Genomic DNA, 12302 nt, shown 5'->3' on the forward strand with positions numbered 1-12302 from the left:
ATTATTATTGCTAAAGAGCATCTGAGATGTGCCAGAAATTAAAATAATATAAAATACAGTATATGTATGGCAGATTGAATGATACACATATGAACAAGATATGACAAATTAATTCACTTAAAATATGAAATTAAGTATTAGTCAGGGCCGGTCCTACCTTTAATGCGATGCAAGCAAAAAATACGAGCGCACGCCTTAGGGGGCGCCAACACAAGATTCGGATATTAAATTTTCAATATAGTTTTTTTTTCAATATATAATTTCTTTGCATATTTTACTAATCTTTCCACAATATTTTTAAAATTCATAAAAATTTTACTTTAGAACAACAAATGGGAAAGTAGAGATGAATACATACAATTCGGCCTTCACGATATCGATTAGGAGAAGTTTAAAATACAATTTTAGATATCTCAAATAATTAAACATTAAATTAATTTAATCCAACATGAAGTACCAGTGTTATGTTATCGTAATGGTTATGTTATACCGTTTAAAAGACTTCAATTTCCAAGTAGTGTGGGAATTGAGACTCATCATTTTATTTAAAGCAGTTGTACATTTAACATCGCTCATATTATAAATGTACATATATGCATTTTGGCGTGAAAAGTAATTTAAAAAACATGCATTATTATTTTTAGGTAAACGGTAAATATTAGTATATTATATTAAAAAATTGTAACATGGATGCAGGACAACGTCTGTCGGGACATCTAGTATATATATATATATATATATATATATATATATATATATTCATCCGTCTATTTCCACTTACTCCTGTTCCTCTGCATCTTGTACATGTTCGACTGCAAAGAAGGAGTCTTGTTCTCAGCCTTAACCACTTCTTCCTTAACACCGTTGCTACCATTTCCAGTATTCATCATCAAAGGTGATTGAGGCGGATAATTAATTTGAGGAATCGAGTTTTGAGGTTCATTCAACTGAGGTTGAGGTTGAGGTTGAGGTTGAGGTTGAGGAGAAGGCATCAAATCTGCCAATTTCGGAGGCGGTTTGAGGTCCCCGTTCGATTCGTCTTCACCGCCTTCTGAATTTATCCACTTTTTCTTCACTGGATCCCAAACGATCTAGAAAAGATAATGTCTTATATATATAAAAATGGAGCTCTCGCTAAAATGATCCGCTAAAACTCGAAAACGGCTAAACCGATTTGGCCAGTCTTAGTCCTGAAAAGTTCGTGCTAATCAGTAGGTTGTCGGAAAGGTGAGATATTATTTCAAAATTGCGTAGAAACTTTACATTTTTAATTTGAACATTTTTGTAGAGGCATAATTTGAATAAAAAAATGGACGGCGGCTAATACGTCAAATGTCAAATGTTTTTGACAGATGATGTTCAATTACGTTTAATAGGATGTTTTACGTGAATATTATTTAATTGAAGTAAGTAGTTTTGCTTGTAGTTATATTTATATACAAAAACGTTAGTAAACGGGCCGCAAGTGTTACTAGAGACTCAAAATATCAACTTTTTTGAAATGTTAATATGAAAATGCACTTTTTGGCATATTTTTCTCAAACACGGTGCTCTGAAAGATCTCATTTGTATAATTATATACTCAATGGTATATATAAAACATATTTTAGGTTATATTATTTAAATTTGGTATCGATCAAAAGGACATTTTGTCGAATAACATTTTCCCAGTTATAATTTCCCAGAATTTATCAAAGAATAGATAGTAATATATAAAAGTCCGGGGTTAAAAAGGTCCACCACTGGTATGTCAAAATATGTAAGATATGTCAAAAACCAGTAAAGTTAAGCATTGTTTAACAAAGATATTTGAAAGTAGAGGGAAAAAGATGTATAATGAGCTTTAACCTTGATTCTCATGACCATGCTATCGGGAGATAAACGGTAATATTTGAAAATCCATAATAAAAGCATTTTCTTCCGTTGGTAGTTTTTTAGCATTAGTTAAAAATGAAATTATTTTGTAAAATACTTTTAAAATTAAAATAAGACATTAAACCTGTTTGCCACCTGGCCGTTCCAAGTTAGCCCGTCTATAGGGTAAAAAGGTCTAGATAACAAATTTTTGAAAGACAACAAAAAAGCACATTTCTACAAGTAGTTGGCAGTTTTACTGAACGTAGTCAGATAATTGTTCGTTTGAAATGTGTTATTTGTTGTGATATAATTGTTATGGTTATCACAATATAATTAATATTTGCTCAAAGTCAAATTGGACCTTTGTGCCTCGCCCTACTCTACATTTATACTTTTTATTAAATTTACTTTAATTCATCGAATGTTACTTGAAACTTTTCAACAAGCAGGTCAAAGAAGAAATACTCAATTCATTTTCTATCTCTCCTCGCAGAAATTTGAAAATTTTGTATAAGCTCAGTAGTATTATTTACAATTATACACAAAATCCAGAATGCAAAAAGAATCTGAAAACACTTGAAACTTAATCAATAAATCGAAATACCATGCAAAAATGGCTTGGATTGTATTATACCATGTTTTCTATAGAAAGTGTATAAAACTTCCAGTTGACAAAATATAGACAAACTAATTGGGGTTTATTGTATTTATAATGCCTCATTTTAATATATAGCATTCAAACAACAACACATCCTTATACACTTAAAACATTAATATTTTTTATTCTCTAGTAATTGTTTAGAATATATCTTACTTAGCAAAACTACGTTTGCCGGGTCAGCTAGTTAGTTAATCAAACTATCACTACTAATATTTTCATTCCACTTACCGCTGGGTTTTTATCATCAGGCAAAATCATCTGATTCTTCGGCTTCATCGACAGTCTGTTCCAGATGCCCCCGAACCAGCCAGAGCCTCCGCCGCCACTGGCGGTCTGTTTGCCGCCAGAATTGCTCCCGTCGGAAATCTTTCTGTCTTTTTTACTTCCGTCAGTGGAATCTTCGACTTTGGAACTTTTTGAGGAAAAGTCTTCTCCGGTGAAGGGGTCATGGTCCATGAAATTTTTCTTTGGTGCTCCTGCACCAGGGGACGAGTTTGGCATCGATATTTGGGGCATGCTCTGAGTTGGTTGCTGATAAAAAAAATATGACAGATAAAAATTGGGTAATGCAGTGATATACCTCTCTTCTCCTTCGGGAAGTTAAAAATAAATTGCAAGTTTTGTCAATTTGAATAAATAAAATTGATTTCTTGAATCAAGTCAATCACAGATTTTTTTTAAAATTATTATTGAACAGACTTAATATTACCAATTATCAATACGCACTAAGTATTGTTATTAAAAAAAATATTCCCGAATATACAAGGTTACATTATTAGTTATATTTAAAAAAGGATTTATTTTTTATTAACTTCCCGTAGGGTAAGTTATTGTAATCGTCCGAAAATCGAAATTAAAATTTTTTGCATTTCTCGACGTTTTGAAGGTTTCTGAACATTTAGGCATAACTCAGAAAAAATGTTTATGTGTGTGTGTATATATGTATTGATCAACCGATTTGAATGATTCAAAAAACATTAGATTCCTATTGATGGGGATTTGTGCTGATTAGTTTTTGGCAAAGGTAGGTCCAGCCGTTTCGGAGACATTGAGCAAAAAGTGCAGAAAATAGAAATCGAGTTTTTGAAAGAACGGAGCAACCGATTTGAATGATTCAAAAAGCATTCAACTTGTAATGATCGGGAAAAGTGGTGATTAGTTTTTTGGCAAGGGCAGGCCCAGCCGTTTCAGAGATACCAAGCTAAATGTGCAAATAATGGCAGGTTTTGAGTGAACTAAGCGACTTTCTGCTTGTATTGACAAAACAATTGCTTTTGAGGATAAAAAATTATTACATCTTTTTTAATTTCCATAAAATATTTTTGTAATTTTGGATTAAAAATTCATATAAAAAAATTACCCAGACTAAGCACAGTCTAAGCGCCACTCTGGCACAAATGTTTACCCAGGTGCGTTTAGAATGTTTATGTACTGGAGCACTGTGAAAAATATTGAAAAATGTGAAAATGCCGCCATACTAAGCACAGTATAAGTGAAAATATCGCACAGAATTATTTGAAAATGCGTTTAGACTGTGACTAGGCTGTGACTTGTGTCGACTAAAAGCAATTATTTTTTTTAATTGAATTCGAAATAAAATGACGATTGTTAATGTTCTGGAGATAAATTGATTTTTTTATAATTTACATTTGATTTGCTCAAATATAACAAGATAGCAAAAATAATGAAAGTTACAGTAGTTGTAATAATATATTTGAAAACGTTTAAAATTTCTCGAATATTTCATTACGGTATGAGAAGTTCCAGCAATTTGCATTAAGGCACTATGCCATACACAACTAGTTGGAAGTTTGGTTCACACATTTCGAAGAAAAAATGTATACCAAGAAATTGAACAACACAAAAACAAAACAACCGTAATTAAAATATTAAATTTCTTTATAACATACAACCAATATTTTAAATTTGTTTATTTTTCAATTAATTTAAATTTTTTGGAAAAGTCTCTGTGATGTGAGATTTGGTGTCTATTTACATGCAAAGGTTTAAAAATCATGAAAAAAATGTAAGAAACAAAAACAAAACCAACATAAAATAAATCAATCAACCGGCTTGCAATAAATAATTGACATTTATTACCAAATCTAATATCACATTTTGTTATAAACAATTGTACTCTAATAATGCATTTACAATATTTTCAATATCTAACAATAATGAAGAGTGATCTGAAAAATATTAAACAAAAAGGAAAAAACATACAAAATCGTGGAGAAGACGTCCATAAATTACGCAACTTTTTCTCACTCTATACTTATGTCCCTATCTTTTTCCATCTCTATATCTATCTCGCTTTTCATCTATCTATCTCCTTCTCTCTATCTATCTCCATCGCTTTCTATCTATTTTTCTCTTCATCTATCTATCTCTTTCTCTATATCTATTTCATTCTCCATCTATCTATCTCCTTCTCTTTCTATCTATTTTGCCTTCCGTCTGTCTATCTCTTTCTGTTTCTATCTATCTCGCGCATCATCAATCTGTCTCTTTCTCGTATGCTTATACGTGAATTCTTGAAATTTTTAAAACCAAACGTTTCGACGCAGTATGTGTGTCATCCTAACCAGAGAAAAAAGACAATTCACAAAAAAAACAAATTTCTTCGTTGAAAAAACTATATAAGTATATCGTTGATTATAAATGCTTTGTTGTTAATTTGTTTAAAATTTAAAGAACATAGCATATGATGAAAATGCCAAACGTTTCGACGCTGTATGTGTGTCATCTTAACCACAGAAAAAGGACAATTCACGAAAAAACAAATTTCTTCGTTGAAAAAAATAAGAATTCAATAAAAATATATCTTTGATTATAAATGCTTTGTTGTTAATTTGTTTAAAGTTTAAAGTACATAGCATATTCAGTTTGCTCCTGACATATGAAAAACCATATATACTTTTTGTTGTTATGATAAAAATGTCAGAAGAAATGTGGATTTATTAAATATGTAATTATTTATTTATCATAGTAACTATAGCTAATGGACTAACTTAAATACTAAATTAGGTGTTCAATAAGCTTATTTCTATATTGCAAAAATTTAAGAGCACTCGCTATGTGTGTATTGGCAAAAATATAAAATATTAATACAATACTTTATTTATAACATAAAAATGAAATATTTTTCTAATTTGAAAGCACATTTTATATTCATTTTTTATATCGTTTTTGTATTTTGTACTACTTTATTTTAATTATACTATTTTCCCTCGTTTTGTTTTAACGCTCCGCCTTTTTGTTTTAACGCTCAGCCATTTTGTATTAACGCTCCGCCATTTTGTTTTAACGCATCGCCATTTTGTTATTTGTTATCCCAAGCTGCCGTTTTCCGATTAGCGGCCAATTCTCCGATAAAATAGAAATGTTATGGTAAGGAGGCGTCTTTAATCACGTGATCGATTTTTTAAGGATTTTTGGAACCCCCGTTCACCTTGGTGATACGTGGTAATATTAAAAGTAACCCCTGCTCCCCAACAAACATCACGTGTATTTTAGTTACGAGAAAAAATAGTAAAATATTAATTTTTTTGAAATGAAACTTCTTTAGGCGCGACTAGGGTGTAAATCCGTACAAATGCAACGAAAATTGCGTTACACCCGAACTGTACATCATTCGCTCTCGATGATATCATTTCTATACGGGTCGATTGTGAATAGTCGTCGTGTATGTGAATAGAAATCTGTCGTTGTATGCGTACCGGCATCAACGTTGTATGCGTACCGATATCAACAAGGCAATCGTCACAGATAAATAAACATCTTAAAGTTACATCGTAGTACAAATCTTGATTTCATGAAAAATGCCTGAATCAAAAGAATATTTTACCCTGTTCCTTCAAAATAATTAAACATTTGTGCCGTGTACTAAGCATAAGTTTATTGATTAGAAATTATTTCTATATTACTCGTAGTTACTATAAATATTTGAAGTTATTAAAATGGAAAATACTTTTTAGGCAAGACAGATATTGCAGCTGTTCAAAGAATAAGATTATAACGCCAGCGAAAAAGTTAAAAAAAATACCATCAGCCAATGAATGTATGTTAATTTTAATTACAGGAAGTTCTTCAAACACAATTACATGATGAGTAAAGTTGCGAAAACAATATTTGTTTAGGCGTTGTTTAACATAATCCACTGTGTGAACGAATATTATAGAATTTATTAATCAGCAATTACTTCATTTCTCTAATGATTCATTTTTAAATGCTAATTGCAATGACAAACCGATCATGTCATATTTTAAGTATGACTTTAATTGCATGATTGTTTCTAAATAGTATACATATTTTAATGCCACTATGAATATATAATTTATGATTTATCATTATATAAATGTGCATAATGGTTGACACTAATAAATATGTGCATCACGAGTGTTATCATATTACTAATAAACATTATTCAAAATTGTTATACGATGTATTCATTTTTACTTAAATGCCATCTTGTACAGTAGCAAATACATTTTACCTCAATCGTGTGTGAACCTTACGCGCACTCTTTTTAAAAAAAAATCAGGTGAAACATAAATACACGTGATATCTTACTATACCCCTCATAAGTTCAAAACGGAGCATCTATATCAAAAGTCCTGGGATACTCTACACAATCCTTATCATCCTTATCATCAGCTTTAAATTGATCTAAAATCTCCTTAAACTTCTTATCCGAAATTTCCGGTTCCAAATGCGACTCGTCACTACTATCATTACTAAAACTATTACTACTATTATTATTATTGCGTTTAGTTACATCAGTAGGTGCATCTATAGGAAAAGTACCGCCAAAAACTAGAGGCTTTAACAAAAGTGCATCACCCAGACCTAAATCACCAGACTCTGATTTATCTTCTAAATTAGACCAGGCATCTACAGTTTCCAAAATAACATTTCGCCTAAATCTATCTGGGGATCTAGATTTTGCCTTTCGTCTGATGCAATTGGCATCGGATGGTAATTCGTAGGGTAAAACATCATTGAAGAAATTATCAAAGAATTTAGGATTTAAATCTTCAGTAGGAAACTCGTAAGGCACATGGGATAAAGGATTGAAATTATCTATACAAGGTTTGTCCGGAAGACCAATATCTAGTGAATTTGTACAAATATTGCTATGAGATTTATCACATTTACGGACATTTCTTCTTCGAAGGTTATTACTTACAACTTCGGTTTCTTTTTGCTCGAGATCAGTTTCGGTTGGTTTAGATTCCTTAATTTGCTCGCTATCGGAAACTTCTTCCTTATGCTGCATTTCCAGTAAAAAGGAAATTTATGAATCAAAATGATATAGAAATATATTGTGCTAACTACACATCAAGGTGAAGGACAACATTTATAGACAATAACTAGCGACGACAATCTTGCTACTACGACGAGATAATAGACATGCTTCTCAAGATAAAATTTCAATGAAAGCCAAAGAAGTTCTTGTTTTTGCCAAAAAATCGGTTGGCAAATCTTTTTTATTTACTTTTTATTTTCTTTCCAATTTCTCCTATTGTATTTTTTTTATAAGGCGTAAGAACAAAAAACATGCGGCCCTAAATTTTCACACTTTTACCACAATTCTCTATTTAGTAATATCGAATCGAACCAATTTTGATGACACTCTTAGTGAGAGCAAAGTGTTTTTGATTACTTAGAACATAAATTTTTCTATAACAAGTTCTTGTTTTCACCAAAAAATCGGTTGGCGAATCTCTTTTATTTTTTTTGTTCAATTTTCCTAATGATTTTTTTATAAGGCGCAAAGACAAAAAAAACATGCAGCCCTAAATTTTCACACTTTTACCACAATTCTCTATTTAGTGATATCGAATCGAACCAATTTTCATGACACTCTTAGTGAGTGAATGTTTTTACTGAAGTGTTTTTATTTTAAGAAAAACATAATTTTTTCTTTAACAAACTTATTAAGTATTTTTATTAAGAGTTACTATTCTTTAACCCTTTTTTTAATTTTTTTAACAAATTTTTTTTTATTAACTTTCCGAAGGAGATGTTTTCATCAAAAAATCCGATTCGCTAATTTTATGTTTTCATAAAAAAATCAGATTCGCTAATTTTATGTTTTCTCGACGTTTCAAGCCATTCTGAATCGAATGAGACCAAATTTAAGGAAAAATATATATAAGTCGATTTTTGACCTTTCGTCGACGTTTTGTCAAAACAGGTGCACCGATTTTAAAAATTTCAAAACCGTTCCATGTAACTAGATAAGTATTAGTATTTCTCAGTTTTGTACGACGATCGGCCGAGCCGTTTCTTTGAGCATAAAAGTGTAAAAGTTTTCGTCCACGTTTTAGCCCAAGAATCGATTTTAGAAATTTAAAAAATATTCAGAAAATGTTGGTTGGGAATGATACTGGTTAGTATTTGGTAAAAATCGGCCGGGCTGTTTTCTTGTAATTAAATGGATTAAATGTTTAAAAAAAAATCGACGATTTTTGTGAAACTTTTTTTGACGATATTTACCATGATCTTATAGAACATACTAAAATATAACAACCCTATGGCATATAATTTTAAAAATTCATCAAAGTTTAAAAAAAATGAGCAGCGTTTGCTAAAATTAAACATTTCATCGATGTTTTTTCAAAAACGACTAGGACAATTTCAAAAATTTAAAAGCCATTCGTAAAATTTGATACTAATTAGCGTTGGTTAGTTTTTTAATACGATCGGCTGAGCCGTTTCTTCGTAATTAGCAAAAAAGTGAAAAATTGTCGGTCCATTGTTTCGGCCAAAAATTCTGAAGCGATTTTAAAAATTCAAAAACTATTCCAGATATTATTTGCGAGTCGTGCTGATTAATTTTGGACAAAGATAGGCCGAGCCGTTTCTTCGTAATTATAAATGAAAGTTATCGAAAATTTTAGTTTTTTCTGTATGACGATAGAGTACATAGTCGTAATAAACATACTAAAATATTGTAGGGCAGCTGTAGTCCAGTGGTTTAATTATAAAGATTAATTAATATTTAATGCGCTTTTAGAAAATACTCCGTGTACGTATTTGGTACGTGTTTGTTTTTGAATAATGTGTAAGGACAAAAATAGTGCAAAATTGATTAATCTGCAAAAGTTTCTTATATTAAGGTGCAGAAATTAATATATTGATTTCTTATGATTTACACATGGCAGAAAGTTCATGCAACTTGCCTTAAGGCTAAATGACACTAACAGCTAGTTTACTAAAGTCGTTCTCAAAAATAAATCTAGAAATTTTCGAACATGCATTTTCTTGAAATCATAGACCTTATACTACATGAACTGCTAATCGAGCGCAAAATAAGTGCTCAAACATAAAAGTGAACTGTGACGTCACACGTCTGAGCGAACATTGCCGACGACAATCGAGGACTCTCCTGATTGATAAAATGTAATATGTTGTATGTTTTATTTTAATGATATAATGGCAATTGTGACGGCTGATAATTTTGCAAGAAATGATAATATTACTAATGTGCATAAAATCGAATGCACCTGTTTATGTATTATAAGACCTATGTTAGGCATATGAGATATTCCGCGATTGTCGTCGGCAATGTTCGCTCAGACATGTGACGTCACAGTTGAGCACTATATACAACGGAAAACATACGAGGACTAGCAGTCCATGCAATTCAAGGTCTATTTTACAATTACAAAATTGAGCTTTTGTTTTGACAAAAACTGACACTCAAAATTATATAAATAAAAAACATTAAAAACTTACATCAAGCTGATAAGTCTGCTGGTGAGTCCAATAAGACTCCTGTTCCGTAGGAGAAGCATAAGTTTGATTGATCGGTTCAGTAGTATTTTGATGATCTAAAATCTGAGTAGCATCTAAAACAAAATGAAAATATATAAATGCCGATATCAAATAATGTTATAAGTAATAAGTTATAATAATAAAAAAGAGTGCGCGTAAGGATCACACGCGATTGAAGTAAAACTTATTTGCAATTATATTGTAGCAAATTTAAGTTGAGTAAAAATAAATACATCATATAAAAATTTTGAATAAATTTATTAGTAATATGGTAACACTCGTGATGCACACATTTATTGTGTCGTTAATCATTATACACATTTATATATGAATAAATTATAAATTATATATTTATGATTACATTAAAAATATGTATAATATTTACAAGCAATAATGTATCAAGTCGTACTTGAAATATGACATGATTGTTTTAAAGTAATTGCTGATTAATAAATTCTGTAATATTCATTCACACAGTGGATTGTGTTAAACAACGCCTAAACAATATTGTTTTTTGCAAATTAACTCATCCTGTAACAATTGTGTTTGAAGAACTTTATGTAATTAAAATTAACATACATTCATTTACTGTTTGTATTTTTTTACTTTTTCGCTGACGATATAATCTCATTCCTTGAACAGCTGTAATATCCGTCTTGCCTAACAAATTGAAGCCATACTTTTATATTTCTTTTATTTATCAAGCCCTGAACATAGCTTGATCTATGAATCATTTGCTTTTTCATGTGGACGTTAATGCAATGATCATCATCAATATTACGAAGTAATAAATTAACCATATTATTAATGTCAACAGGCACATTTATAATTTGGACAAACATTCCAAATTGTCCATTTGCATGTCGCAATCGTCTAATTTGCATGAAACACAACCTAGGTGAAATTAACCTTTCAGATACAGTATCTAGTTTAGGTAGATAATTTGGTATAGATGGAAAAACAAACCCGTTAAACTTACACAAAGTGGGAATTTTACCCGAATTTAATATCTTTCGACAAGTTTGACATTCAACCTGATTATTTAAATCAATATTAAAAAAATCAAAATTAAAAAACATTATTAAGAATTTGTTTTTGAGCATCATTTGATATTTCTAAGTCACTTTGAAGCCAAAGTCGATCACATACAAAACATACATAGCCAAAGCTATCATTTCTTACGCAGCGCAGATTTTTCCTTAGTTTCATTATTTATTTGCGATCATTTGCACTACAATTATTTATGGGGGACGGGATAAAATATTCTTCCGATCCTGACATTTTTATTAACTCACGAATTATACTGCTAACCCATGTCGCGCCTAAAGAAGTTTTACTTCAAAAAATGTTTAGAGACTACGAGCTAAATATAAAAGTCAAGTGAAAGTCGACACATTTTGTTTTGTTGTTGACATATGATGATTTGACATTTGATGTATTTTTTGTTTTGCTCGCAGACTAGATCGAATAATTGCGATAGCTGCGCTTACTAGCGTCGTAGTCTTCAACTTCACGTTGGCGTTTTCGTTGCATTTGTACGGATTTACACCCGTGTCGCGCCTAAAGAAGTTTTTACACCCATGTCGCGCCTAAAGAAGTTTTACTTCAATAAATTTACACAAAGAAAATGTTATTTTCCCAATCAATGTATAAACACTAGTAGCATATGATAAATATATATTCAATCAGAAGATACTAAAATTAATAATACTAAAATTAATTTATAAGTTAATTATTCAATAAGAATTTGTAGTAAACAATTGTATGAATGGTATCTGGTCTTATGATATATCTCAAAAGCCAATAAATAAAAAAAAAGTATTAAGTCCTATTACTAATAAGTCTTTTTACTATTTATTACCAACCTTGTTGTCCATAACCTCCCATTCCCTCTTGTGTTCCGTACATCTGTTGCCCGTAACCATCATTATTCCCAATTTGATAATTGTTAAAACTGTTCTCGGTCTCAGCTCCATCGCCTTGACCGTAGGTCAAAGTTTGT

General features: G+C 30.7%; 1 protein-coding gene across 1 annotated transcript in view; it reads right to left on the reverse strand.

Annotated features, from left to right (window-relative positions):
- LOC113363846 overlaps positions 1-12296 on the reverse strand; it is a 14701-nt gene extending 2405 nt beyond the window's left edge. Inside the window, exons 1-4 of the mRNA XM_026606324.1 lie at positions 12166-12296; positions 10262-10374; positions 2747-3049; positions 782-1091 (exon numbers count right to left, since the gene is read on the reverse strand). Of these exons, the coding sequence (XP_026462109.1) occupies positions 782-1091; positions 2747-3049; positions 10262-10374; positions 12166-12208 (769 nt within the window). The 5' untranslated portion in view covers positions 12209-12296. The remainder of the gene's footprint in view (positions 1-781; positions 1092-2746; positions 3050-10261; positions 10375-12165) is intronic.
- Between the last annotated feature and the right edge of the window lie 6 nt (positions 12297-12302).

The sequence above is a fragment of the Ctenocephalides felis genome, unplaced genomic scaffold (assembly GCF_003426905.1).
Source record: "Ctenocephalides felis isolate EL2017-DRISC unplaced genomic scaffold, ASM342690v1 CF-g0.4_SCAFFOLD_00845, whole genome shotgun sequence".
In the NCBI taxonomy this organism is placed as follows: domain Eukaryota; kingdom Metazoa; phylum Arthropoda; class Insecta; order Siphonaptera; family Pulicidae; genus Ctenocephalides; species Ctenocephalides felis.